Genomic DNA, 27,102 nt, shown 5'->3' with positions numbered 1-27,102 from the left:
AACCCATATTGGGCTACAGATTATGGCAACATTGTGACATCACAACTCTGCATTTGCCTGGCAGCTGTTCCCCTCTGCAGCCTCTTGGTAAACATTGGGAGGCTGCTGGTTCATCAACATTTCCCTGGCGGCTGCTCCTATCTGCAGCCGCAGGGTGTGGGTGTGCTGCCAGGCTGCCCTGATCAGCTGCCTGGCAGGCACTGGGGGATGACACAAGGAAGCAGAGCGGGCAACTCTGAGATTGGCAGCTGCTGGAAGATAATTTTGAGCAGCTACCCAGTGGGCATTTCTGACTGGTCCCACATCAGATGCGACCATGTCAGAGAAAGCCCAGCCTGCCCTATTGCATCTGATGCGACCACGCCAGCCAAGTGATTTAAGGATAAGCTCAGACTCATCTCTATTCTAATTGATTGGCATTAAAGTCATGTTTTGCTTTCCCAGAGGTTTCCTGCTTCCTTATATAAAGTTGATAAGCCCAAGTGCTCTGTTTATCTTGTATGACTGCTGCCGTTTTAGCTGAGCTCCCTACAAAAGCATGTTGTAAGTCATTTTCTGTGCTACAATATATATTGGCAGAATATTCCATTGCGCGTTACAACTGGCTACACAGACAATTAAGATGGTATTTCTATAAACTCCTAAAAGAAAGCAGAAACAAATATATACTTTTTTGTTTTTAGTAGTTCTTCGCTAACGTGAGGATGTCCATGTGCTAATCTCTCCTCTTCATGTGCTTCGTGTGCTTTTGTATTGCAGTGACTTTTTGATTCTCGTTGTAACATTAACCTTCTGTAAACAAAAACAAAACAAAACTAATTAGTTTAACTGATAGGATAAAGCAATGTACAAATATACTTACCTTGCTACTATACTTTATGCTGAGTACACACTATACTGCTATATCATTATTCTGGGTACACACTACACTGATATATCATTATGCTGGGTACACACTACACTGATATATCATTATGCTGGGTCCATACTACACTGATATATCATTATGCTGGGTACACACTACACTGATTTATCATTATGCTGGGTACACGCTACACTGATATATCATTATGCTGGGTCCACGCTACACTGATATATCATCATGCTGGGTACACACTACACTGATATATCATTATGCTGGGTCCACGCTACACTGATATATCATTATGCTGGGTACACACTACACTGATATATCATTATGCTGGGTACACACTACACTGATATATCATTATGCTGGGTCCACGCTACACTGATATATCATTATGCTGGGTACACACTACACTGATATATCATTATGCTGGGTACACGCTACACTGATATATCATTATGCTGGGTACACACTACACTGATATATCATTATGCTGGGTACACGCTACACTGATATATCATTATGCTGGGTACACACTACACTGATATATCATTATGCTGGGTACACGCTACACTGATATATCATTATGCTGGGTACACACTACACTGATATATCATTATGCTGGGTACACGCTACACTGATATATCATTATGCTGGGTACACGCTACACTGATATATCATTATGCTGGGTACACGCTACACTGATATATCATTATGCTGGGTCCACGCTACACTGATACAGGTTGAGTATCCCATATCCAAATATTCCAAAATACGGAATATTCTGAAATACGGAATTTTTTGAGCGAGACTGAGGTAGTGAAACCTTTGTTTTCTGATGGCTCAATGTACACAGACTTTGTTTAATGCACAAAGGTATTAAAATATTGTATTAAATGACCTTCAGGCTGTGTGTATAACGTGTATATGAAACATAAATGCATTCTGTGCTTAGACTTAAGTCCCATCGCCATGATATCTCATTATGGTATGCAATTATTCCAAAATACGGAAAAATCCGATATCCAAAATACATCTGGGGGGTCATTCCGAGTTGATCGTTCGCTAGCAGTTTTTTGCAGCTGTGCAAACGTTATGCCGCTGCCCACTGGGGAGTGTAGGTTAGCTTAGCAGAAGTGCGAACGCTTGTGCAGCCGAGCACTGCCCAAAAAAATTAGTGCAGTTTCAGAGTAGCTCTGAACCTACTCAGCGCTTGCGATCACTTCAGCCTATTCGTGTCCGGATTTGACGTCATACACCCGCCCAGTGAACGCCCAGCCATGCCTGCGTTTTTTCAGACACGTCTGCGTTTTTACAAACACTCCCTGAAAACGGTCAGTTGACACCCAGAAACGCCCCCTTCCTGTCAATCTTCTTGCGGCCGTCAGTGCGAAGGAAAACTTTGCTATAACCTGAGCACAGCCACAAAGAGCTTTGTACCCGTATGTCGCGCGTGCGCATTGCGGGCCATATGCATGTGCATAAATGCCGATTTTTTCACCTGATCGCTGCGCTGCGAAATTCGGCAGCGAGTGATCAACTCGGAATGATCCCCCTGGTCCCAAGCATTTTGGATACGGGATACTCAACCTGTAATACCCTCAGAACATAAGTTCCTTTCATGTAGCGGGATCTTTAGAACTGTATCTCAGCTTTTTCAGGACAGCTTCACACCTTAAAACCAAAGGTAAATTCTCCCATATGGGAAAAAAGCTAATGGTGTATTAATAATAATAACAACACATACAAACACATATAAATTAGACTCGTGCAATAAATAAGAATTTCAACTGCTTATCTGAAATTCTGTGGAGGAGTATAGTGTGTACCCACTATACTCCTCCACAGATTTTCAGATAAGCAATTGAAATTTTAATTTATTGCACGAGTATGTGGGCACATCTATTTAATATTGAGTCTTATTTGAGGACTTTCTAGTAGCCCCCTTTTTGAGCGGAAGTGCTATATGTTTATATGTTTATTTTAACACAGGAATTATTCAGAAGAGTGTTGTCTTGTACAGTGGCGTAAGTTCATCCCAGTTGCCCGGAGGCAAGATAAATATTGGTGCCCCCCTATTTACTATATTAAGATAAATATATGTATGTAGATGTGCGTATATATATATATATATATATATATATTTATATATATATATATATATACACACACACACACACACACACACACACACACACACACACACACACACACATATTTGTGTGTGTGTAGTGTGAAAAAAAAATGTGTATACTGTATTTATACATTTAATTGTCTTTTATTTTAAATCACACATACCTTAGCAGTCATACCCAGGATTAGAACCCATGACCTGTTACAGTGACAGCAGACACTTTACTGATGGAGTTATTTGCTCTTGTACAGGAAACACGAGAATTCTAACTATATGAAGTTACGTGTAATTGTCAGAGAAGTATCTTCATATAGTTAAATTCTCATATTTCCTATACAGGAGCAAACAGCTTCATCGGTAAGGTGTTTGCTTCCAGTGTAATAGGTCGTGGGTTCTAAACTTGGTTGTTGTGATACTTGTAAAATGTGTATATTCAGTATAATAGAGAGGGTGTGATTTGTAAGGTGCAGGGACCAGTGAGGAAGTCGGCCACTGAAGAGATAACGGCAGCTATGAATTAACTTAATTCAATGGTGTCACAGAATGGGAGGAGAGGTGCCCCCATTTAGAACAGGAGCCTGGCGGCAGATGACTCCGTTGCCTCCCAGAGTTCTGCCTCTGGTCTTGTAGGTAGTAGCACTATTTATACTAGTATATATAATTATTATTATCCTTTATTTATATGGCACCACAAGGGACCCGCAGCGCCAAATTACAGAGTACATATGCACATAATCAAAACAGGAAAACAGTGACTTGCACAGTGACTTACAGTTGAAGACAATATAGGACAAGTAGGGTAGCTAAGCATAACTACATCAGTAGACGACACTGAGATAAGTATCAAGGTGGCCAAAAAACTGCAGGATTTGGGCAGTTGAGGATTATTAAAGTAAGAAAAGGATAAGCACATGAGGGAAGAGGGCCCTACTCGTGAGAGCTTACATTCTAAAGGGGGGGGGGGGACAGGCAGGGGTGACACGGGGTAGACCGAGCATGAGACAGAGGGTTAGGATGAGATTTGGCTGGGTTTGGTAAAGAAGTGGGTCTTAAGGGCCCGTTTGAAGTTCTGTAGGGAGGTGGAGAGTCTGAGGGGGAGAGGTAAAGAATTCCAGAGAAAGGGAGCAGCACGTGAAAAATCTTGGAGATAGGAGTGGGAGGAAGAAATCAGAAGACAGGAGAGTCGGCGTGCAGTAGCAGAGCGAAGAGGATGGCTGGGAGAGTAAAGGGAGATAATGTCAGAGATGTAAATGGGAGAGGAGTGGGTGAGTGCTTTGTAAGTGAGTGTGAGAAGTTGCATTCTGAAAGGAAAGGGAAGCCAGTGAAGGGGTTGTAGGAGAGGGGAGGTGGATGTAGTGTGTTTGGTCCGGAAGATGAGCCGGGCTGCAGCACTGAGGATAGATTGGAGTGAAGAGAGGTAATTGTCAGGGAGGCCAGTTAGGAGGAGATTACAGTAATCCAGTCTGGAAATAATCAGTGTGAGTGAATAATGGTCTTGGCATTCTGGTTGAGAAAGGATCTGATCCTGGAAATGTTTTTGAGATGAAAATGACAGGTTTGTGAGAGGTGCTGAATGTGTGGTTTGAAGGAGAGGGATGAGTCAAGGATTAAGCCATGACAGTGTACTTGGGGGCTAGAGGAGATAGAGGTTGTGCTGGAGGGTGGGAAGATGATCAGCTCAGTCTTAGACATGTTGAGTTTAAGAAAGCGCTGGGACATCCAGGAAGAGATAGCAGAGAGACAGTTGGAGGTACGAGTAAGGAGAGCCGGGGAGAGATCAGGGGAGGAAATGTAGTTTTGAGTGTCATTAACATAGAGGTGATATTGGAAGTTAAAATAACTAATGAGTTCACCTAAAGAGGACGTATAGAGAGAGAAAAGGAGAGGACCAAGAACAGAGCCTTGGGGGACACCAACAGTTAGTGGAAGTGGGGGAGAGGTAGTGTCATGAGAGGAGACAGAGAAGGAACGATCAGAGATAGGAGGACAGCAAGGAGAGGGCAGTATCACGAAGACCAAGAGAGTGAAGGATTTGCAGAAGGAGAGGGTGGACCACAGTGTCAAAAGCAGCAGAGAGGTCAAAAAGAATAAGCAGAGTGTAGTGGCCCTTAGATTTGGCTGCATGGAGGGTATTGCAGACTTTTGTGAGGGCAGTTTCAGTGGAGTGGAGAGAATGGAAACCATACTGGAATGGGTCAAGCAGTGTGTGAGAGGAAAGAAAGGCAGGGAGGCGATTATAGACAATACGCTCAAGGAGTTTGGAGGCAAAAGGGAGGAGACAGATGGGTCGATAGTTGGAGAGGGTGTTTGGATCAAGGGTAGGTTTTTTAAGAATATGGGAGACAAGAGCATACTTGAAGGCAGAGGGGACAGTGCCTGATGAGAGGGAGAGATTGAGAAGGTGGGCGAGATGGGAACAGGCAGAAGGAGAGAGGTAGCGGAGGAGGTGGGAGGGGATAGGGTCAAGTGGGGAGGTTGTGGGGGGGAGGAACGGATGAGGGCCATGACTTCCTCAAAAGATACATGGGAGAAAGATGCCAGAGTTGGTAAGAGGGAAGGGGAGGGGTGGCAAGGGATGGGTGGTGGATGGTTGCTGCTCTGGTGGGATGTGATGTCCAGAAGTATGGAGTCAATCTTGGATGTGAAAATAGGATTTTGGTTACCTACCGGTAAATCCTTTTATCGTGGTCTGTAGAGGATGCTGGGGTCCACATTAGTACCATGGGGTATAGATGGGTACACCAGGAGCCATTGGCACTTTAAGAGTTTGAGAGTGTGGGCTGGCTCCTTCCTCTATGCCCCTCCTACCAGACTCAGTCTAGAAACTGTGCCCGCAGATACGGACATCTTCGAGAGAAGGATTTTACACAGATAGTGGCTAGATTCATACCAGCTCACACATACAAGGCACATCAAGCTAACTAGCTTGAAAAACTCAGCAACTGCTGAAACATTACTTACAAAGTAACAATGCAGTACATAACTAAACAAAGTTGTACTGAACCAGATAACGGTTGCAGGAAAATGAAGCGCTGGGCGGGCACCCAGCATCCTCTACGGACTACGAGATAAGGATTTACCGGTAGGTAACCAAAATCCTATTTTCTCTTACGTCCTAAAGGATGCTGGGGTCCACATCAGTACCATGGGGATGTACCAAAGCTCCCAGAATGGGAGGGAGAGCGCGGAGGCTCCTGCAGAACTGATTGACTGAACTTCAGATCATCAGAGGCCAAAGTATCGAACTTGTAGAACTTAGCAAACGTGTTCTACCCAGACCAAGTTGCAGCTCGGCAAAGTTGTAACGCCGAGACACCCCAGGCAGCCGCCCAGGAAGAACCCACCTTACGAATAGAGTGGGCCTTAACAGGTTTTGGACACAGCAATCCAGCCGTAGAATAAGCATGCTGGATAGTGAACCTGATCCAGCGAGAGATCGTCTGCTTAGAAGCAGGACACACAATTTTCTTGGGATCATACAGGACAAACAGAGCGTCCGATATTCTGTGACGAGTAGTCCTCATCACATAGATCTTCAGAGCCCTTTACTACATCCAATGACTTTGAAGAATTTGAGGAGTCAGTAGCAACTGGCACCACGATAGGTTGGTTGATATGAAATGCCGACACAACCTTAGAAAGAAACTACCGACGTGTCCGAAGCTCGGCTCTATCTTCATGGAAGATCAAGTATGGGCTTTTACATGATAAAGCCCCCAACTCCGACACACGTCTAGCAGAACTAAGGCCAACAAAGTGACAGCCTTTCACGTAAGAAATTTGACCTCTACCTTTTGTAGAGGCTCAAACCAGTCAGATTGGAGAAACTGCAACACCACGTTAAGATCCCATGGTGCCATAGGCAGTACAAAGGGAGGTTGGATGTGCAGGACTCCTTTCAAAAAGGTCTGAACCTCAGGGAGGGCAGCCAATTTTTCCTGGAAGAAAATGGATAGGGCCAAAATCTGGACCTTTACGGATCCCAACCTCAGGTCCATATCCACACAAACCATTCCAGTTGAAACTCCACCGTAGGAAACTTCTTGGACTCACACCAAGACATCTATTTTTTCCAAATACGATGATAATGTTTAGATGTTACTCCTTTCCTAGCCTGTTTCAGGGTAGGAATAACCTTGTTCGGAATGCCCTTCCGAGCTAGTATCAGGCGTTCAACCTCCATGCCGTCAAACGTAGCCGTGGTAAGTCTTGATAGGCGAACGGCCCCTGCTGCAGCAGGTCCTCTCGAAGAGGAAGAGGCCTTGGCTCTTCTCATAGTAGATCCAGAAGATCCGCGTACCAAGCCCTTCTCGGCCAGTCTAGAGCAATGAGGATCGCTTGAACCCCTGTTCTCCTTATGAGCTTTAGGTTTCTTGGGATGAGTGGGAGTGGTGGAAACACGTACACTGACTGGAACACCCACGGAGACACCAGGGCGTCCACTGCCACTGCCTGTGGGTCCCTCGACCTGGAACAATAACGCCGAAGCTTCTTGTTGAAACAAGAGGCCATCATGTCCATTTGGGGTAATCCCCAAAGGTCTGTTATTTCCTTGAACACCTCCAGATGGAGACCCCACTTTCCTGGATGGAGATCGTGTCTGCTGAGGAAGTCTGCTTCCCAGTTGTCCACGCCCGGAATGAAGATTGCTGACAGCACCAATGCGTGTTTTTCTGCCCAGAGGAGGATTCTTGCCACCTCTAACATTGCAGCTCCGCTCTTCATTCTGCCCTGTCAGTTTATGTAAGCCGCTGTTGTTACATTGTCCGACTGCACTTGAATGGCCCGATTTTTAGAAGACAGTTGTAAACAGCACTTAATTCCAGAATGTTGATCGGTAGGCCGACTCCCAGAATTGACCACCTTCCTTGGAAGGTCTCCCCTTGAGTGACTGCGCCCCAGCCCCGGAGGCTTGCATCCGTGGTTAGAAGGATCCAGTCCTGAATCCCGAACCTGCTGCCCTACAGAAGGTGAGTTAATTGGAGCCACCAGAGGAGTGAAATCCTTGCTTTTGTCGACAGATGAATTCTTAGGTGCATGCAGATGAGATCCTGACCACTTGTCCAGGAGATCCAGCAGGAAAAACCTAGCATGAAACCTTCCGTACTGGAGGGCCTCGTAAGAGGCCACCATCTTTCCCAGAAGGCAATTGCAGTGACGAACAGACACCCGGGCAGTCTTCAGGACATCTCGGACCGATGTTTGCATCACCAACGCGGTTTCTCGTGGAAGAAACACCCTCAACACTTCCGTGTCGAGGATCAATCCCAGAAAGGACAACCTCCTGGATGGTTCCAAAGTGATTTTGGAATGTTCAGAATCCAAACATGGACTCTGAGTAGATGGGTCATGAGAGGCATGGACCGCAACAGCTTCTCCGTGGACGATGCCTTTATCAGCAGAATGTCCAGATATGGAATTATGTTCACCCCTTGTGTGCGAAGGAGAACCATCATCTTTGCCATCACCTTGGTGAATACCCTCGGTGCTGTGGAGAAGCCGAATGGCAGGACCTGGAACTGGAAATGACAGTTCAACAGAGCGAATCGGAGAATTGCTTGACGTGGCGGCCAAAACGGAATGTGGGGTTATGCATCCTCGATATCCAGGGATACCAGGAAAACCCCATCTCCCGATATTACCGCCCTTAGAGACTCCATTTTGAACTTGCACTCCCTCAGAAAAGGTTTTTTTTTTAAAGTTTAAAATGGGTCTGGCCAAACCATCCGGTTTCGGTACATGAAAAGGTTTGAATAGAAACTTTTGTTTTGCATATGAGGTGGTACTGGCACAAGAACCTGTGCCTCCACCAACGTCTGGACGGCGTCCTGCCGGACAGTCCTGTCTGAAGACAGTCCAGGCCTGAATTGAAAATCGGTGAGGAGAGAAATGACATGCCAGCCTGTATCCCTGGAACACAGTATATTGCACCCAGGGATCCAGGCCGGACGACACCCAGACACGACTGAAACGTCTGAGCTGCGCTCCCACCTGCCCCACCACCGGGGCGTGCAGTCCACCGTCGTCATGCGGAGGACTTTAGTGCACCTGAAGCAGGCTTCTGTTCCTGGGAACCAGCAGCAGCAGGTTTTCTGGACATGGGCCTACCTCCCCGAGAGGAGGCGTTGGATGGCCTAGCTTCTCTGGTTTGGCAGCCCCACAGGGCTGTGATGCAGTTGAAGAAAAGGGTTTCTTCGGAGCAGGTGTAGCTGTGGGAAGAAAAGGTGACTTACCCGCTGTAGCTGTGGAGATCCATGCATCTAGCGCTTCCCCAAAGAGAGCCTGACCTGTGTGCAGGGTAGGGTCTCCACACTTCTCCTGGATTCTGTGTCGGCAGACCACTGACGTAGCCACAGTCCACGATGAGCTGAGACATGGAACCCAGGTCATTCATGGATTCAGCCAGAAAACCTGCTGAACCCTGAATGTTACGCAAAAACAATTTAACATCATTTTTGTTCATTTTATCCAAATCCTCAAGTAATGTGCCTGACCACTTTACTAAGGATTGGCAATGCATGTACTGGCAATAGTGGGACTTGACATTGCCCCTGAAGCTGTGCACACTGATCTGAGCGTATTATCAATCTTACGGTCAGCCGGCTGCAATACCGGTCGGGTTTCCCACTCAGTCCTATCCTCCACAGGGAAAGGAAAAACCGCCTGGATCCTCTTAGGGATCTGGAACTTTCCACAGGATTAACCCATGCTTTTTCAAACATAGCATATAAAACCTTTGACGCAGGGAAGGTTAGCGAGGTTCCCTTATCAGTGAAGGAATCCTCCTCAACCTGCTCAGGCGTTGTATCAGAAATATTAAACATATCTCTAATGGCCTCTATCATTAACTGCACTTGGGTAAGATATGCAGTCCTGCAGTCCCCCCAAACATATCCCTATCACCGTCCGCAGTGTCAGAAACGGTACCCGTGTCAAGTCAACCTGCCTAATCTGTGCAAGAACACGTGTTTGGGAACATACAGAGGAGGGCACTGAGGCGACAGAACTTCTCCAGACTGCCATAGAGTCCTGTAAAGCCTGTGGTGCAAATTCAGATTGTGCAGCTCTATTAGACGTCTGAGAAATCACAGATTCGATAGAGGAAAAACAGGTTTCCTTGCTGGTATCTGTGCTAAACCAGTGCTATCCTGATTACGTGGAATGGGATCATCCTGAGAGGACATATGCTCTGCAGCATATGACACAGAGACCCTGGACATTGCTTAATGGAGACCACAGACACTCCACACACACACAGGGGAGGGCAGACAGAGTTTCCCCCACAAGAATGGCAAGAGAGACAGAGAGATTGGAGCCAACCCACATACAGCGCTTTTAACACAAAGGGAGACCCCTTATCAGCGCTGACTGTGCACCTTAATAGGTTACACAGTCATTTTGCAGCCTCACCCCCCCCCCCCCCCCCCCCCTTCACAACCCCCTGGTACGTGAGAGATAGCTGTATTTGTTGTGGAGGGACTTGCTTCTTCCTGGACAGCGCTGTGCAGGCAGGAAGATGGCGCTGAACGCTGCTTGGTCCGCTCTGAGGAGAAGCTCCGCCCCATAATGGCGCTGTCTTCCCGCTCTTCATAAGATTATACTGGCCTGAGGTTTGATGCTGGCTGAGATCCTGGGACCCCAACAGGCTGTGTGTCCCATGTAGGGTGTAGGCGCTGGCTCAGGGCGCCCCTCACAGCGCCGCATAGTGTACCGCTGAGCCTCCTGGAGCGCAGTTAATACTGCGCTCCTACCCTGATGCCGCCATCTTCACACCGCCCCCCCCCCTCCCCGCTTGCTAGGGAGGTCGGTGTCTCACTCGCCACAATATTCAGCTCTGCAAGGGGGTGGCGGCATGCTGCTGGGGTGAGCGATCCCCTGTGGCGGGGAACGATATATCCCCTCTGCAGCTTAGTGTCCAGTCAGTGGAGACAGTGGCTCAGACCCCGCAGGGCAGACACTGCTCCCCCCCTAAGTCCCTCACTGCAGGGAGGCTGTTGCCAGCAGCCTCCCTGTAAAACAATAAACTCTAAAAAATAACTTTTACTGAGGAAACTCTGGAGAGCTCCCCTAGCTGTGACCGGCTCCTCCGGGCACATTTTCTAAACTGAGTCTGGTAGGAGGGGCATAGAGGGAGGAGCCAGCCCACACTCTCAAACTCTTAAAGTGCCAATGGCACCTGGTGGACCCGTCTATACCCCATGGTACTAATGTGGACCCCAGCATCCTCTAGGACGTAAGAGAAATAAGTGGCAAAGTCAAGAGCAGACAATGAGGAAGGGAGAGGAGGTGGTAATGGGCAGAGGAGGGAGTTAACAGTGGCAAAGAGGCTCCGGGGGTTAGAAGAATGGGTAGAGATGAGAATTTTGATTGTTTAGCGAGGGAAAGGGCAGCACTGAAGGATGAGAGCATAAATTTGAAATGGAGGAAGTCTGCCTTAGAACGTGATTTCCTCCACTGTTGCTCAGCAGTATGTGAGCATTTTTGAAGATATCTGGTAGATTTAGTGTTCCAGGGTTGAGGTGTTGATCTGCAAGGGTGAATAGTGGTTGGCGGAGCAACAGAGTCAAGAGCAGAAGTAAGAGATGCATTATATAGGGATGCGGCTTGTTCAGGGCATGTGAGAGAGAGAAGAGGAGAGAGGAGTGAGTCGAACAGGGAGGATAGGGATGAGGTGTCAATAGCCTCAATGTTACGCTTAGTGATGCTAGCCTTAGGAGGGAGAGATGGAGCCCAACACCACCACCGTGGTGATCCCCTATATATATATATATATACACACACACACACACACACACACACACACACACACACACACACACACACACACACACACACACACACACACATCTCTCTCTCTCTTTATATATATATATATATATATATATACACACACACACACACACACACACACACACACACACACACACACACACAAGCTGAATACCCGTGCTTCGCTACAGAATTTTCAGAAAAACGGGCAATCTTTGTCAGGCTGCACATCTGGGCTTTCCCGGATTGATGCTGTCAAGATGCTTGGTGAGGAGGAGAATAAATCCGCATCCTTCTCTGCCCCGTCCCGCCTCTGATGCTGCCTTACTCAGTGCTGTAAATGCTGGGATGACAGGCCAAGGTCCGTCAGCTGCATGTTAAATATGTAAGGTTTGCAGGCTGACTCTGTGTCAAAGGGCCCTAGATCTCCTTGCGTAGCTTCTTGCTCTCCTTAAGGCTCCTCCTTTGAGGTAAAAAAGGTAAAGATTTTTGCACAACACTTAAGGTCACTGGGAGAGCTGTTGGTACGGGATGTACTAAGCCGTTCCACTGCCCTCTTACTGCTCCATTGTCATCTCCACTGTTAGATTCCTCCTCACTTCCCGGCGCTGTAATTCAGTTCCGTTATTTTCCGCATCACGTGACTTTTTGTTATGTTACCTGCCCCAATAGTCTGCCCATTGGTCCTTCGCAGGCCCCATATGCACTAACATATGAGACCTGCAACCTTCCCTTGTTCAGTAACTGCACTTTTGCCCGGCTCTTAAGACCTCCAATCCACAACGGCGATCCCTGAGTGACCGCAACAGAGGAGCAGCGTGGCATCAGTTAGTTCATACCGGCAAATGCCGCAGAAAACAACGGGACAGAATGGCAGCGCCGGGAGGTGAGGAGAAATGTAACAGTGGAGATTAGAACAAAGAGGTAAGAGAGCTAATAGCACAGCGGAACAGCTTGGTACATCCCGCCCTTAGTGTGACAATACATAGCCTACATATTTACGGCCAGTCTATGGAACATATCAATTTTCACAATCCAAACATCTTAGCGGCCCCGAAAACTATGGGTTTGATACTAATGTCGGTCATTTTGGATATTTTATTTTTCACCCCTCCTCACCCCCCATGGTGATGAGGGCTGAACTTGGATTTAAACGGCATTGGGAGTGTCACAATTCATCTCCGAGACCTCGAAAAACTATGGATTTTTACATGTCACCCCCTTTACACCCCAACCCCTAGGGGTGTCTTACCCCCACAGATTTTTCCCCCAGATTATAAGTAATATGTGTACCAAGTTTGGTGTAAATTGCTCCAGGTATTCTAGAGTTATGCTGGAACAGGGGGGCTATAGTGGGTCCCACCCAGGAGGGTCCCATATGCCATCTCTGCGTCTGTGCCGCACCAAGAACCGGGGCACCCCCCCTTGCGGGTCCCCCGGTTTATACTCGCCACTGTCGTCACCTTTAGACAATGTTAGGGGTGTGCGGCGTGCTGCGATTGTGACCGCTAAGGCACAGTGCCCCGCTGTACAACAACCTCTCAGGACGGTGGTCCTGCAGCGGGGAAGCGGCACTGACACCTTACAGAGGCCGGTGAACATCCCCCCCTAACTCCCACGGTGCAGGTATGCTGTTGCCCAAACAGCATACCAAAAATAATAAAGTTTTAAAAGAAACTGAATAAAACTCTCTGGAGCCCCAGAGTGTGCATCCTCTCCTGAGGGCACTTTTTTTTTAACCTATAACTGCCTGTGGGAGGGGCATAGAGGGGAGGAGCCAGCACACCCAGTTGAAGAAATTTAAAGTGCCCCGGCTCCTTTGGACACCATCTATACCCCATTGTACTAATTCCCTAATATTCCTTATGGATGCTAGAGAAACATTCCAGGAAAAGCGTCTCCTCCACAGAAGAAAAACTTAAATCCACTGCATCCATCTTCGCTGACGTATCCAACTCAGAATCAGGCTCTTAACCTCAGCTGTTAAGAAGGAATGTTGGAGATTAATAACAGCTGTAGGCTTGCCTGAAAAGCTGTACTGAAAAACACAGTAGTTCTCCGTCAAACTTAAATTGTCAATGTTGTAATTTCTCTTTGTTGTTTAAGTGTACGGTCTTCCAGAATCTTATTGTTAATCCTCCATGTTAGGAAGTTTACTTGTACTGGTCACAGTAAAAATGTATCATACAATTTTGTACATGATGGGGGTCATTCCGAGTTGTTCGCTCGCAAGCTGCTTTTAGCAGCTTTGCACACGCTAAGCCGCCGCCTACTGGGAGTGAATCTTAGCTTATCAAAATTGCGAACGAAAGATTAGCAGAATTGCGAATAGACACTTCTTAGCAGTTTCTGAGTAGCTCCAGACTTACTCGGCATCTGCGATCAGTTCAGTCAGTGTCGTTCCTGGTTTGACGTCACAAACACACCCAGCGTTCGCCCAGACACTCCTCCGTTTCTCCAGCCACTCCCGCATTTTTCCCAGAAACGGTAGCGTTTTTTCGCACACACCCATAAAACGGCCAGTTTCCGCCCAGAAACACCCACTTCCTGTCAATCACATTACGATCACCAGAACGAAGAAAAAACCTCGTAATGCCGTGAGTAAAATACCTAACTGTATAGCAAATTTACTTGGCGCAGTCGCACTGCGGACATTGCGCATGCGCATTAGCGACTAATCGCTCCGTTGCGAGAAAAAAATAACGAGCGAACAACTCGGATGTGTATTTGATGCTTGAACTAAAGAGCAGATCCTACCATGCACACCAAGCAACTTTACCTTCTTTGGGCCGATGGCAGAAATTTGGGCGGCTGGATGCGCACAGTAGGATCCCATTTGCCAGGTGGTAAAACAGCAACTTCATCTAAAAAATCGTCTATTCCTGCCTTCAGTTCATCTTTGTTCATAGCTTTGTATGCAACTTTCCGGAACAACTGTAACGACAGAAACATGACATGGTGCATTAGTGATATTTATTCCACCTCCCATCATCACAAAATATAGATGGAACTGAAAAAAATTTTCAAGAATATTTCCAACCTTATTAATAGCATGACAAGTCTGTTTCTTGAGTTCAAATGAAAGGCTAAAGGCATCTGTTGCTGGCAATGTATCTGTTTGCAAGAAAGGGCCGATGTAGAGCTGAACATACTCTAGTTTCCAGATCATATGCATATCTTGCATAAATTCCTCTGCCCCTGCTGGGACAATGAGTCCAGGGCATTCCAAACGAATCTACACTTCCAACCAGACAGGGCCAGATTCAGTTCTATGGGGTCCCAGCAGTGACGTGCGGTGGAGTGAGGCAGGTGAGGCAGAGCCTTTATGTCATACTAATGTTCGTGCCAGAGGTTTTACTGTATAAAGTATATGAAAAATACAAAGAATATGTTTGAAATATCTTCTTTGCATTATTCTAATAATTTTTATAGCCAAAACTGTGGAGTCAAAAGTCTATGGCAGGGGAGGCAGTGCCTATCTTTTCTGCCCATCTCTAATCAAAACTCACAACATTTTCAGGAGTTTATACTGCTGCACCTGTGTATAATGCCCAGATGTACACTTTGGCTCATATATTGCATGAAAATCTGGCTCTGGTGCAAGCCAGTGCCTCCTGAGCCATTTAGCTCACCGCACGTCCCTGGGTCCCAGGACAACTAACTTGGGGGTGGACAGTTAATTGTCAATATAAAATGCTGGTGATCATAGGTGTCGCAACAGGGGGGGGGGGGGGGGGACGACAATGGTTTCTGGACGTAGATAAGCCCCTTCCCAGCTGCTCCACTTCCTACCTCCCCACAGTTCTTCTCCACTTGCCTTCTGTGCCCTCCTTGTCTCCTCACCTATCTCTGACCCCTACAGTGTGTTGCTAGTTATTCTGGGCTGAGCTCCCCTCATCCCCATCAGCTCCCCCTTCTTCCCTTCTCTCACCCCACCTTGACCCATACCACCCCCACTCACCCCTTAACCCCCATGCGGCACCAGCCCAACCCCCAATTTCCCACCGGATTCAGCTGAAAATGTACCCTGTAAGAGTACCCTCCATGCACATCCTCAGACAGGGTGGTAGCTATGAGTGGATCCTCCGGATCCCTCCCTGATAACAGAAACACGCGCTGTGTAATGACTGCTGATGCAATCACTTTATTTTATACATTGCAGGGGCGGGGCTCCTATTGGAGCGCCTGTCCCTTGATGTGATTTTTTTTTATATATATCTGTGTGAAAATGTATTTGTTTACACACACACACACACTATATATATATATATATATATATATATACACACACACACACACACACACACACACACACACACACACACACACACACACACTGCAATAAATGAATATATTAAAGTAAAGAACAAGAAAAAAACAATATAAAATAGACCTAACCAATGCCACTAATTAATATCAGTAATAATGTATCCAAAAGTTAATGGACGCCTAAGCTCTCTAACGACTGTAATGAGCCGAGGTGCCCGACGGCTGATACTGCCAACCCGGCGGTGGGATGGTTTGGGGGGGTATGAAGTTTCTTCACTGCCCCCGTCACCCGGCTCCATAGCAGTGCATGCTAATATGGACGAGATTGTGCATATTGGCCTGCATGCATAAGCGACCCAGCACCAACGATGAACGAGCACGGGGTCGCGCATCGTTCATCGTTGGTGGCTACACACTGAAAGAGAACGAGAACGTTCATATCGTTTAGTTAGATCTTTAAGTGTCTAGGGCCTATTAGAAGCATTGTAAACCAAGCATTTTACCTAAACCTTTTGGTGTCAAGGTAAATAAAGTAAAAATCCATTTGCGCTCTTTCTGTAGCAAGATTTTTGCTGTAACCTCCCCTGATATGTGGTGGTACATGATCAATATTTATAGCACAGATGCTAGCGAGACTGTGTGTGTTGGACACAGTACTTAGCAATCGGTTGGTTACTATGGCCACTGTCTAAAGCCTGCCAGATTGCAGTCCTATGAAAAGCCATACACTCCTTGAACTGCCTCTGCATCTGCCCACATAGGACAAGCTGCATGGACAGGTCAACATATATATAACAAAAGATGTGCTGCAAGTAACCGTAAAGTTTACTTTGTACCATTTACCAATATGAGGATGACTAAAAGAGCTGCCAGCTGTTTGTGCTCTACACGTAACACACCCCAAGCATCTATGCACCTTGTCCTGGTGCTTGGTCTTGGTTTTAGTTTATTTAAACCTGTTATTTCTAATTGATAATATATGTTGACCTGTCCCTGCAGCTTGTCCTATGTGGGCAAGATGCAGAGGCAGTTCAAGGAGTGAATGGCTTTGCATAGGACTGCCAGGTTTTAAGCAGGGTACACACTAGAGCGACAGGGATTCGTTCGGACGTTGGAACGAATACCTATCAGCCCTGATCGTGTGTACACACTGGGGCAATGCTAATGAAGGACGGAACAAAGATGTTCTGTCCTTCATTAGCAAACTACAGGACGCTAGCAACAACGCTTGGTTGAATGTACAGCACATCCAACCAAGCGACCGCGGGATTGCGCAATCCCCTGTACACAATGAGCGATGTAGGCCATATGTCGATATGAAATGGTATATCATGCCAACATCGCTCTAGTGTGTACCCCGCTTTAGACAGTGGACATAATGACCAACCAGTTTAATTCTCCATTACATTTTGAATATATTATTGCTAATATTAATGCGTGGCGCTGGTTAGGTCTATTTTAATTTGTTTTTTCTTTTATTAGTTTTTTCTTTTTTCATTTTATTTATTGTTTGCATGTATTGCACCAATAATTTATTGTAGGATCAGTATTTTATTTCATATTGTAAGTAACACAGGATATGTTACCTAGCAATAGTGATTGTTTACAGTGTGCCTCACTGAGGGTTGCCATAGGATGATGGAGGTCATTCCGAGTTGATCGCTTGCTAGCAGTTTTTAGCAGCCGTGCAAACGCTATGCAGCCTCCCACTGAGAGTGTATTTTAGCTAAGCAGAAGTGCGAACGATTGTAACGCAGAGCGGCTACAAAATCATTTTGTGCAGTTTCAGAGTAGCTTCAAACCTACTCAGTACTTGCGATCACTTCAGCCCATTCAGTTCCGGATTTGACGTCACAAACACGCCCAGCCACACCTGCATTTTTCCTGGCATGCCTGCGTTTTTCCGAACACTCCCTGAAAACGGTCAGTTCACACCCAGAAACGCCCACTTCATGTCAATCACTCTGCGGCAACCAGTTTGACTGAAAAACATCGCTAGACCCTGTGTGAAACTACTTTGTTCGTTGTAATAGTACGTTGTGCGTGCGCATTGCGCCGCATACGCATGCGCAAAAGTGCCATTTTTTAGCCTCATTGCTGCACAGCGAACAAATGCAGCTAGCGATCAACTCGGAATGACCCCCGATGTCATGGTATCTGCGACGTTTGTCCCCAGCATGCGGCTCCATAGCACAAAGGCAAGCGTCCTTCAGGTGAGTGTCATTTGGGGCTAATGGTTTGTCAGGTGAAGGTATAAATGCTTGTATGCTTTAAATTTGATTCAATGCTGTCCCTGACGACGGGGGTCAGCCCCAAACGTAGGAATAAAGGACTACATTTTAACTTTTGACAAGTGCAGCCTATACTGCTTTGTGTCTATCAGGATTTTCAGATACTAGGAGGGCACCGCAGCAAGATACTGTACAATGCACCTATTGGAAGGGTGCCTTAATTACATTTTATTTTGTCCGCCCCCTCCAACATGAAATCACCTGCTAGTGATGCTATTAAAACATAAAATATATCAAGGTGGGAATTTAATTTATTTTCGAGTCTTACACTTGAAAATAAATTCCCTTTAAGTGCAGCCTGGGGGTTGCCTTCGGGGCTATTCAATTAGCCTCAGGAAAACAATTCGCTTGCGGTAATTTACCACGGCTAATTCAATTACCCCAGCACTACAAAATCGTTAAACACAGTGTAGTGCCCCAGTTCACATTATGTTACACAAAAAACACCAGTTCATATATACCACAGTGACTATGATGCTGGTGATATAGCTATGTGTGGTGACAGCCCCAAGTGCTCTGTTGTTAATCCAGTTCTGCAACCAGATATGTGAAACAAGGTTGTGACGGAGTGCTCTCACGTAGGCAAATGTACAGTAAGTACAGAAGTTTATGCAAGTGCAGCACATACTGTACAGATCAGTGTAGAAGTCTTTTAGCAGTTTTATCTACGTTACCTAGTATAGTCATGGATATAGTGTAAGTAGAGCAGGTGGCGTTTGTGCTCCGGGCACCAGTTGTGTAGTATCCGTTTGTTATTTTTTAAGTTTTAAATTACCACCGGGACCGTCTTACCTGTCCTAGCGGTCCCAGGCGGAACTGCGTAAAATGATGGGGGCAACATCAGGAGAGCCCCCACTCCAGTGCAGAACTGGCACCAGTCAGTTTTCACAGGCTCTTGGATCCCAGCTCCCCGGCAGCAGTGTCACGGAAGTGATGAGATGGTGTCACAATGTGGCCTGGGAGTGGAGCAGAGCCAGAGAAGAGATAGAAGAACAAGAAGGCCAGAGTTACGTTAACTACAGAGTTTGGGGGAGAACAAAACAGGAGAAAGGGAATACTAACTGGAAAATACAAAGGGAGAAGTGGAGGGTGGGGCACAGTGAGCACCATACCCATTGGGGGGAGCAACAATATAATCAATGTCAGTTTCAGTCATTATGTAAAAGTAATAAATAAATAAAATGATCTCCGTGGTAGAACAGCCAAACAGCCTAAAAACTGAAAGAAAGCCTGTGGCTGTCATCTGAGGTTACTCTATTTATATTCATGTGGTACTGTATAATGCAGACAGATCAATACATCTAGAAAAAACAGATAAGATCAGAGCGACCACCGGTGGTAAAAACAGTATAAAACTAGAGATGTATATTTAAATAAAAAGACGGGATTTATTTATAACGAACGTAGTCAGTAAAAAATTTTTTAGACATACATGGCAATATATAAAATGCGTGTTTTCCTAAAAAAGTTTTTAGGTTAAAAATAAACCATAAAAAATTCAGAAAAAGGCATGAAAAGACCCAGATGTGTACTAAAAACAGGTCCTTATAGACATAAAAAAAGTACCATGTGAGGCATAAATGTATCTAAAAAGTATTTAAAAAAGAGGTAATGAATAGAATGAATAGCTTATCTTGAGGATTTTCAGTGATAACAGGAATCACCCAACGCGTTTCGTCTGGTTTGACTTCATCAAGGGGTAGTGAGCACAGTGGGACATGTCATCTATTTATACCCCTATGGGTCAGGAAGTAATTGGTGACATCACTTCCTGTGACAGGATGTACAAAATACATAGTAAGTTTTAATATTAAAAAATACAATTTAAATGATGTCTGCAGTGAGGGGTGTTTGTAACATATAAAGCGCCTCAGTTGCGCCGAGATATTGTGTCCAGAATCTTTGTATGAACCAGAATACTTTCATAATTGCTGCAGTCCGGTTTTGACGCGAATTGCGTCATTTCCGCCCCACTTCCGGTGTCCGTAGGTCCTCTCCGCGCATGCGCCGGTTGTTTTGAGAGGAAGTGCGGCGGCCATTTTCTTGGAGTCCGTTTAGAGAGACTGTTGTCTTTGCTGGAAGCAAATGCCGGCGGCCATGTTTTCACAGTTTATATGTATATGTTTATGCAGTTAAGAAACGCTGACTCCGTCTCCACACAGGAAGCCCCACATGTAAATAGGAGAAACGAGAGTCAGTGATGCTGCAGATAATTCTGTAAGCATGGCATATCAATGCCTCATTTATAAATAACACTTATTGAATATAAATTGTGTTTGGAATATGCATTATAACACTGGTCAATAAATATAAAGTTGCTTCAGTTCAAATACCGATTGATATCTATTTTGCGGTATCAGACATATTCTATAGGTCTGCGTTTAGTTAGTAGCATATAAATTGAATGGAGAGGAATTAAAAGGTGAGATCGGCGTTATGATTAAATTCATAAATGTATGTATAGTTAAAAAACCATAAAAATACTAACTTCAGTTTAGGTGAAGGATAAGTTGAAATCGTGAATAGGATGGGATATGGAAGAAGGAAGGAAAATGGGAAGTAGGGAGGTGACGAAACACACAAGAAGGGGGGTAGTAGAAAGAACACCGACCCATGTTCTAGTTGTTATTACAGTACCCGGTCTTCTTGGGATGTTCCCATACCCAATACTGGCCGGGCCAACACTGCTTGGCTTCCAAGATCGGACGAATTTGGGCATATCCAGTGTGGTATGACTGTAATCTGAGGTCAGGGTAGTGAGAGAAGTGGTCCAGAGGTTGGGGAGCCCATCGCTCCGTGTTCCAACCTGGACTCAGCTAGATAAAACGGGGGGGGGGGGGGAAAGGGGGGAAAAAGGGGGGGGGAAGAAGAGGGGTGCGCGGATATATAATGGTGGGGAATGCGAGCTTACGTTTACAGAAAGGGGGCTATTTCATAGCCTTCATTCAGTCCATACGGATGGAGGGATCTCAATTCATGTATCCAGAACATCTCTCTTCTTGACAAGAGGTTGGAGAGGTCCCCCCCTCTTTCTCCTAATGTCACCAGTTCCAGGCCTTTGAATGTGAGTTCTTCCGGGTTGGAACCGTGATGTTGTAGGAAGTGTCTGGAAACCGCGTGTGTTTGGACCCGGTTCTTTATATTCCTAATATGTTCTTGTATGCGGATTTTCAGTGGTCGTTTAGTCTTTCCGATGTATTTCATCTTGCACGTGCATTCCAGGAGGTAGATGACGGAGCATGTATTGCAATTAATAAAATGCTTGATTTTGTACTCCTTGGTTTCACCTGCGTTTTTAAAGGTTTTTCTATTGGGGTTCACAAATTTGCAAATGTTGCAGTGGCCACATTTAAAACATCCCACACATCTCGGTAGTGTGTTTCTTGGAGTCTCATGATTTCTTATCATGCTTGGTGCTAGGAGGTCCTTTAGATTTTGTGATTTCTTGAAAACCACTTGGGGTTCGTTTGGTAAATAATCTTTGAGAATGGGGTCCATTAACAATATGTTCCAATGTGATTTAAGTGTTTGTTTGATCAGGTTGTCATGTTTACTGTAGGTGGTAATGAATCTAACCGTGTCTTTAGCAGTTTCCTTGGGTTTGTATTCCAGGAGTTTATTTCTTTCCAGGGTTTTTGCTTTTGTATTTGCAGCTGCTGTGATGTGTTCAGGGTACCCTTTTTCTTTGAATCTCTCTGTGTAGACTGTCAGTTGGGCATCACGATCATCCTTCTTCGTGCAGTTCCGTGCAATCCTTGTAAACTGGGAAAGGGGAATATTATTCTTCCATCGTTTAAGGTGGTTGCTACGGTAGTGGACGTAGCTGTTTGTATCCACCTTTTTGATGAAATTTTTTGAAATAATTTCCTTCCCTTGGTGAGTCAATATTAGATCTAGGAACTCTATCTGTTCCGTACTATTGTTGGAGGTGAATTTCAAGTTCCTGGTATTGTCAGATATATATGTAAGGAAGTTATTGAACGAGGTTTCATCTCCGTCCCATATAATTAGGATGTCATCAATATATCTTTTATAAAAAATTAGTTTTGCGTTGAAGGGATGATCCGTGTAGATATATTCATCTTCCCAGTGGCCCATAAAGAGATTGGCGAAACTGGGCGCGAAAATTGTTCCCATCGCCGTCCCGCAGGTCTGGAGATAAAATTGGTCCTGGAATTTAAAATAATTGTGTTTTAAAATGAAGTTCATAATATCGCAAATAAAAATCCGGTGGTCGTCCTTAATAAAAGGGTCCTTACTCATAAAAAAGTTGCATGCTTGGATCCCTTGGTCATGTTTGATGCACGTATATAAGGACTGTACATCTACAGTAGCCCACCTGTAAGTGTCCTTCCATACTTGTAATTCCATTAGGTTCAGAACTGATGTAGTGTCTTTAAGATACGCGGGTAAGTCCATAACATATTTTCTGAGGAAAATATCCACGTATTCCGACAGGTGGGATGTTAGGGAGTCAATTCCTGCCACAATTGGCCTCCCTGGTGGGTTGGTTATTGATTTGTGCACTTTTGGGAGGAAGTAAAAAATGGGGGTGACGGGGTTGGTGTTAAGGAGATATTGGTATTCCTCCTTAGTGAGTGTCTCGTTCCTGAGGCCTTTAAGGAGGATCGCTCTGAGTTCCTCCACGAATGATTCCTTCGGATCTGCTGCTAGTGGTTTATAAGATGATTCATCTCCCAGTAGTCTTTCTGCTTCCACAATGTATGCCGTACGATCCATAATCACCAAACCCCCCCCCTTATCAGCCGGTTTTAAAATGATGTCTTTATTTCCCTGGATTTGTTTAATTGCTTGTCTTTCTTTATTGGTTAGATTCTTCTCTTTAATAGGTTGGATCTCAGCTTCACATAGGTCTTTTGCCACTAGGTCGTAAAACATGCCTATGTTGTTTCCCTTGGATTCCAGGGGATAAAATTTAGAGATCGGTTTTAATCCTGATTTTGATTGATCATAGTTTCTTACAACCGCGTCATCCTTCTTTAAAAAATGTCGTTTCAGGGTGAGTTTTCTCACAAATTTGTTTAAATCTATAAACGTTTCGAATTTATTCATCCCTTTTGTGGGTGCAAATGACAACCCTTTATTCAAAAGGGAGATTTCGTGCGTGGTTAGGTCGTGTTTAGATAGATTGAAGATGCCTTTGGGTGCGGCGTCTTCTACTGCAGGTACCTCCGTTTGAAACGGCTTTTTTCTGCCACTCCCCCGGCATCCTCTTCTTCTAGGTGCCTTTTTCGTGGTGATGCGTAGCTCGCTCCCTCCTTGGTGGTTGTGGTCGTATCCCTGATCTTTGTGTTTGGTCCTTGGGATAAAAAAACCTCTCCTGTTGAGTCTAGCTTGCGTAGTGCTGTGAATCTGTTGGAAGTTTGTGTGTGTCTCTTTTCTTGCATGGCTTGGCTAGGTAGTCTCCTTTTCCCTTTTTGTGGTACTGATTGCCAGTAATCCTTTCTCACCTTCTGTTCTTGTGGTCCCTCTTGGTTGAACCTGTTCCAGTTCTTTACTTTATTGTTTTCGTAATCCTGTTTGTCCCTGTTGAACTTTTTTTCTTTATTCCTGATTACTGTGTCCTCAATGTGTTCAAGTTTCTTATTCAAAACCTTCTCATTAATTTTGAAGTCTTCCTTATCCTTGAAGGTCTCAAAACCCTTTTCGGTTTCATTAATTTCTGTTTCTAGGTTTACAAGAATGCGTTTTTTCTCCGATACGAGCAGTCTCATTAAATTAATGGAGCAATTGTGTAGGATGGTATCCCATTCTTTCATGAAAGCCTGGTTTTCAGTGCCAAAGGTAGGTTGCTTTAGAATCCTGAGGCCTCTAGGGACTCTATCCACACTAACATAGTGTTCTAGACCTTTGATGTCCCACCATGCCTTTATTTCCTTAACAAGAAGTTTCTCAATGTCCCAAAACATATTGTCCAGGTTACCTGATGTGGGTATTTCCTCTGGTTTATTGGTTTCATTGAAGATTTTATTGCACAAATTGCTCCTTTTATCTGTACGTTCGTTTAATCTGAACATGCTGTGTAAATCTACTGACCCAATTTAAGGCGGCTGTAAGAAATAGTACAGAGATATGTGTATATGGGGTGAACTGACAGCGCCAAAAAATAGTAGAGATAGTTTTTCACAGTATGTCTAGTATATTCCCCTGTTTAATCTCTATAGTACCACTCCCCTTTCTTTATGGGGTGTCTGCTCAATCTTAAATAAAACCTACACTTGTACGTGTGTAGGATAAAAGAAATGTAGAAAAAACAGATAAGATCAGAGCGACCACCGGTGGTAAAAACAGTATAAAACTAGAGATGTATATTTAAATAAAAAGACGGGATTTATTTATAACGAACGTAGTCAGTAAAAAATTTTTTAGACATACATGGCAATATATAAAATGCGTGTTTTCCTAAAAAAGTTTTTAGGTTAAAAATAAACCATAAAAAATTCAGAAAAAGGCATGAAAAGACCCAGATGTGTACTAAAAACAGGTCCTTATAGACATAAAAAAAGTACCATGTGAGGCATAAATGTATCTAAAAAGTATTTAAAAAAGAGGTAATGAATAGAATGAATAGCTTATCTTGAGGATTTTCAGTGATAACAGGAATCACCCAACGCGTTTCGTCTGGTTTGACTTCATCAAGGGGTAGTGAGCACAGTGGGACATGTCATCTATTTATACCCCTATGGGTCAGGAAGTAATTGGTGACATCACTTCCTGTGACAGGATGTACAAAATACATAGTAAGTTTTAATATTAAAAAATACAATTTAAATGATGTCTGCAGTGAGGGGTGTTTGTAACATATAAAGCGCCTCAGTTGCGCCGAGATATTGTGTCCAGAATCTTTGTATGAACCAGAATACTTTCATAATTGCTGCAGTCCGGTTTTGACGCGAATTGCGTCATTTCCGCCCCACTTCCGGTGTCCGTAGGTCCTCTCCGCGCATGCGCCGGTTGTTTTGAGAGGAAGTGCGGCGGCCATTTTCTTGGAGTCCGTTTAGAGAGACTGTTGTCTTTGCTGGAAGCAAATGCCGGCGGCCATGTTTTCACAGTTTATATGTATATGTTTATGCAGTTAAGAAACGCTGACTCCGTCTCCACACAGGAAGCCCCACATGTAAATAGGAGAAACGAGAGTCAGTGATGCTGCAGATAATTCTGTAAGCATGGCATATCAATGCCTCATTTATAAATAACACTTATTGAATATAAATTGTGTTTGGAATATGCATTATAACACTGGTCAATAAATATAAAGTTGCTTCAGTTCAAATACCGATTGATATCTATTTTGCGGTATCAGACATATTCTATAGGTCTGCGTTTAGTTAGTAGCATATAAATTGAATGGAGAGGAATTAAAAGGTGAGATCGGCGTTATGATTAAATTCATAAATGTATGTATAGTTAAAAAACCATAAAAATACTAACTTCAGTTTAGGTGAAGGATAAGTTGAAATCGTGAATAGGATGGGATATGGAAGAAGGAAGGAAAATGGGAAGTAGGGAGGTGACGAAACACACAAGAAGGGGGGTAGTAGAAAGAACACCGACCCATGTTCTAGTTGTTATTACAGTACCCGGTCTTCTTGGGATGTTCCCATACCCAATACTGGCCGGGCCAACACTGCTTGGCTTCCAAGATCGGACGAATTTGGGCATATCCAGTGTGGTATGACTGTAATCTGAGGTCAGGGTAGTGAGAGAAGTGGTCCAGAGGTTGGGGAGCCCATCGCTCCGTGTTCCAACCTGGACTCAGCTAGATAAAACGGGGGGGGGGGGGGAAAGGGGGGAAAAAGGGGGGGGGAAGAAGAGGGGTGCGCGGATATATAATGGTGGGGAATGCGAGCTTACGTTTACAGAAAGGGGGCTATTTCATAGCCTTCATTCAGTCCATACGGATGGAGGGATCTCAATTCATGTATCCAGAACATCTCTCTTCTTGACAAGAGGTTGGAGAGGTCCCCCCCTCTTTCTCCTAATGTCACCAGTTCCAGGCCTTTGAATGTGAGTTCTTCCGGGTTGGAACCGTGATGTTGTAGGAAGTGTCTGGAAACCGCGTGTGTTTGGACCCGGTTCTTTATATTCCTAATATGTTCTTGTATGCGGATTTTCAGTGGTCGTTTAGTCTTTCCGATGTATTTCATCTTGCACGTGCATTCCAGGAGGTAGATGACGGAGCATGTATTGCAATTAATAAAATGCTTGATTTTGTACTCCTTGGTTTCACCTGCGTTTTTAAAGGTTTTTCTATTGGGGTTCACAAATTTGCAAATGTTGCAGTGGCCACATTTAAAACATCCCACACATCTCGGTAGTGTGTTTCTTGGAGTCTCATGATTTCTTATCATGCTTGGTGCTAGGAGGTCCTTTAGATTTTGTGATTTCTTGAAAACCACTTGGGGTTCGTTTGGTAAATAATCTTTGAGAATGGGGTCCATTAACAATATGTTCAATACATCTATCTGCACAATAAACTAGATCCAATAAACAGTCCATGGGAGAAAGTAGTGATCTCCCCCCTAACTTTCACACAGGACTAGGCCACACTGACTGAGTCAAAGAAGCTTACTCTTCTCATTCCTGAACGGGTGTTATTGCCACAAGAAGAAGAGTGACGGCTCTAACATTATCAATACCAACTTGTAAGTGGTGTTGCAACAATGGCATCTACCTACATTAAAGAACATATGGGTGGGGAGGGGGGTGGGGTAGTGGCACAGAAAAGAACCTACAGACATGGTGTGAAC

General features: G+C 44.8%; 1 protein-coding gene across 1 annotated transcript in view; it reads right to left on the bottom strand.

Moving 5' to 3' along the window:
* LOC134934645 (electrogenic sodium bicarbonate cotransporter 1-like) overlaps positions 1 to 27,102 on the bottom strand; it is a 365,846-nt gene that overhangs the window by 168,620 nt on the left and 170,124 nt on the right. The window contains exons 5-6 of the mRNA XM_063930029.1: positions 14,551 to 14,705; positions 670 to 792 (exon numbers count right to left, since the gene is read on the bottom strand). Of these exons, the coding sequence (XP_063786099.1) occupies positions 670 to 792; positions 14,551 to 14,705 (278 nt within the window). The remainder of the gene's footprint in view (positions 1 to 669; positions 793 to 14,550; positions 14,706 to 27,102) is intronic.

Source organism: Pseudophryne corroboree, chromosome 6 (genome assembly GCF_028390025.1).
Source record: "Pseudophryne corroboree isolate aPseCor3 chromosome 6, aPseCor3.hap2, whole genome shotgun sequence".
Classification (NCBI taxonomy): Eukaryota; Metazoa; Chordata; class Amphibia; order Anura; family Myobatrachidae; genus Pseudophryne; species Pseudophryne corroboree.
The sequence above is the reverse complement of the archived record's forward strand: the minus strand, read 5'-3'. Positions and strand labels throughout refer to the sequence as shown.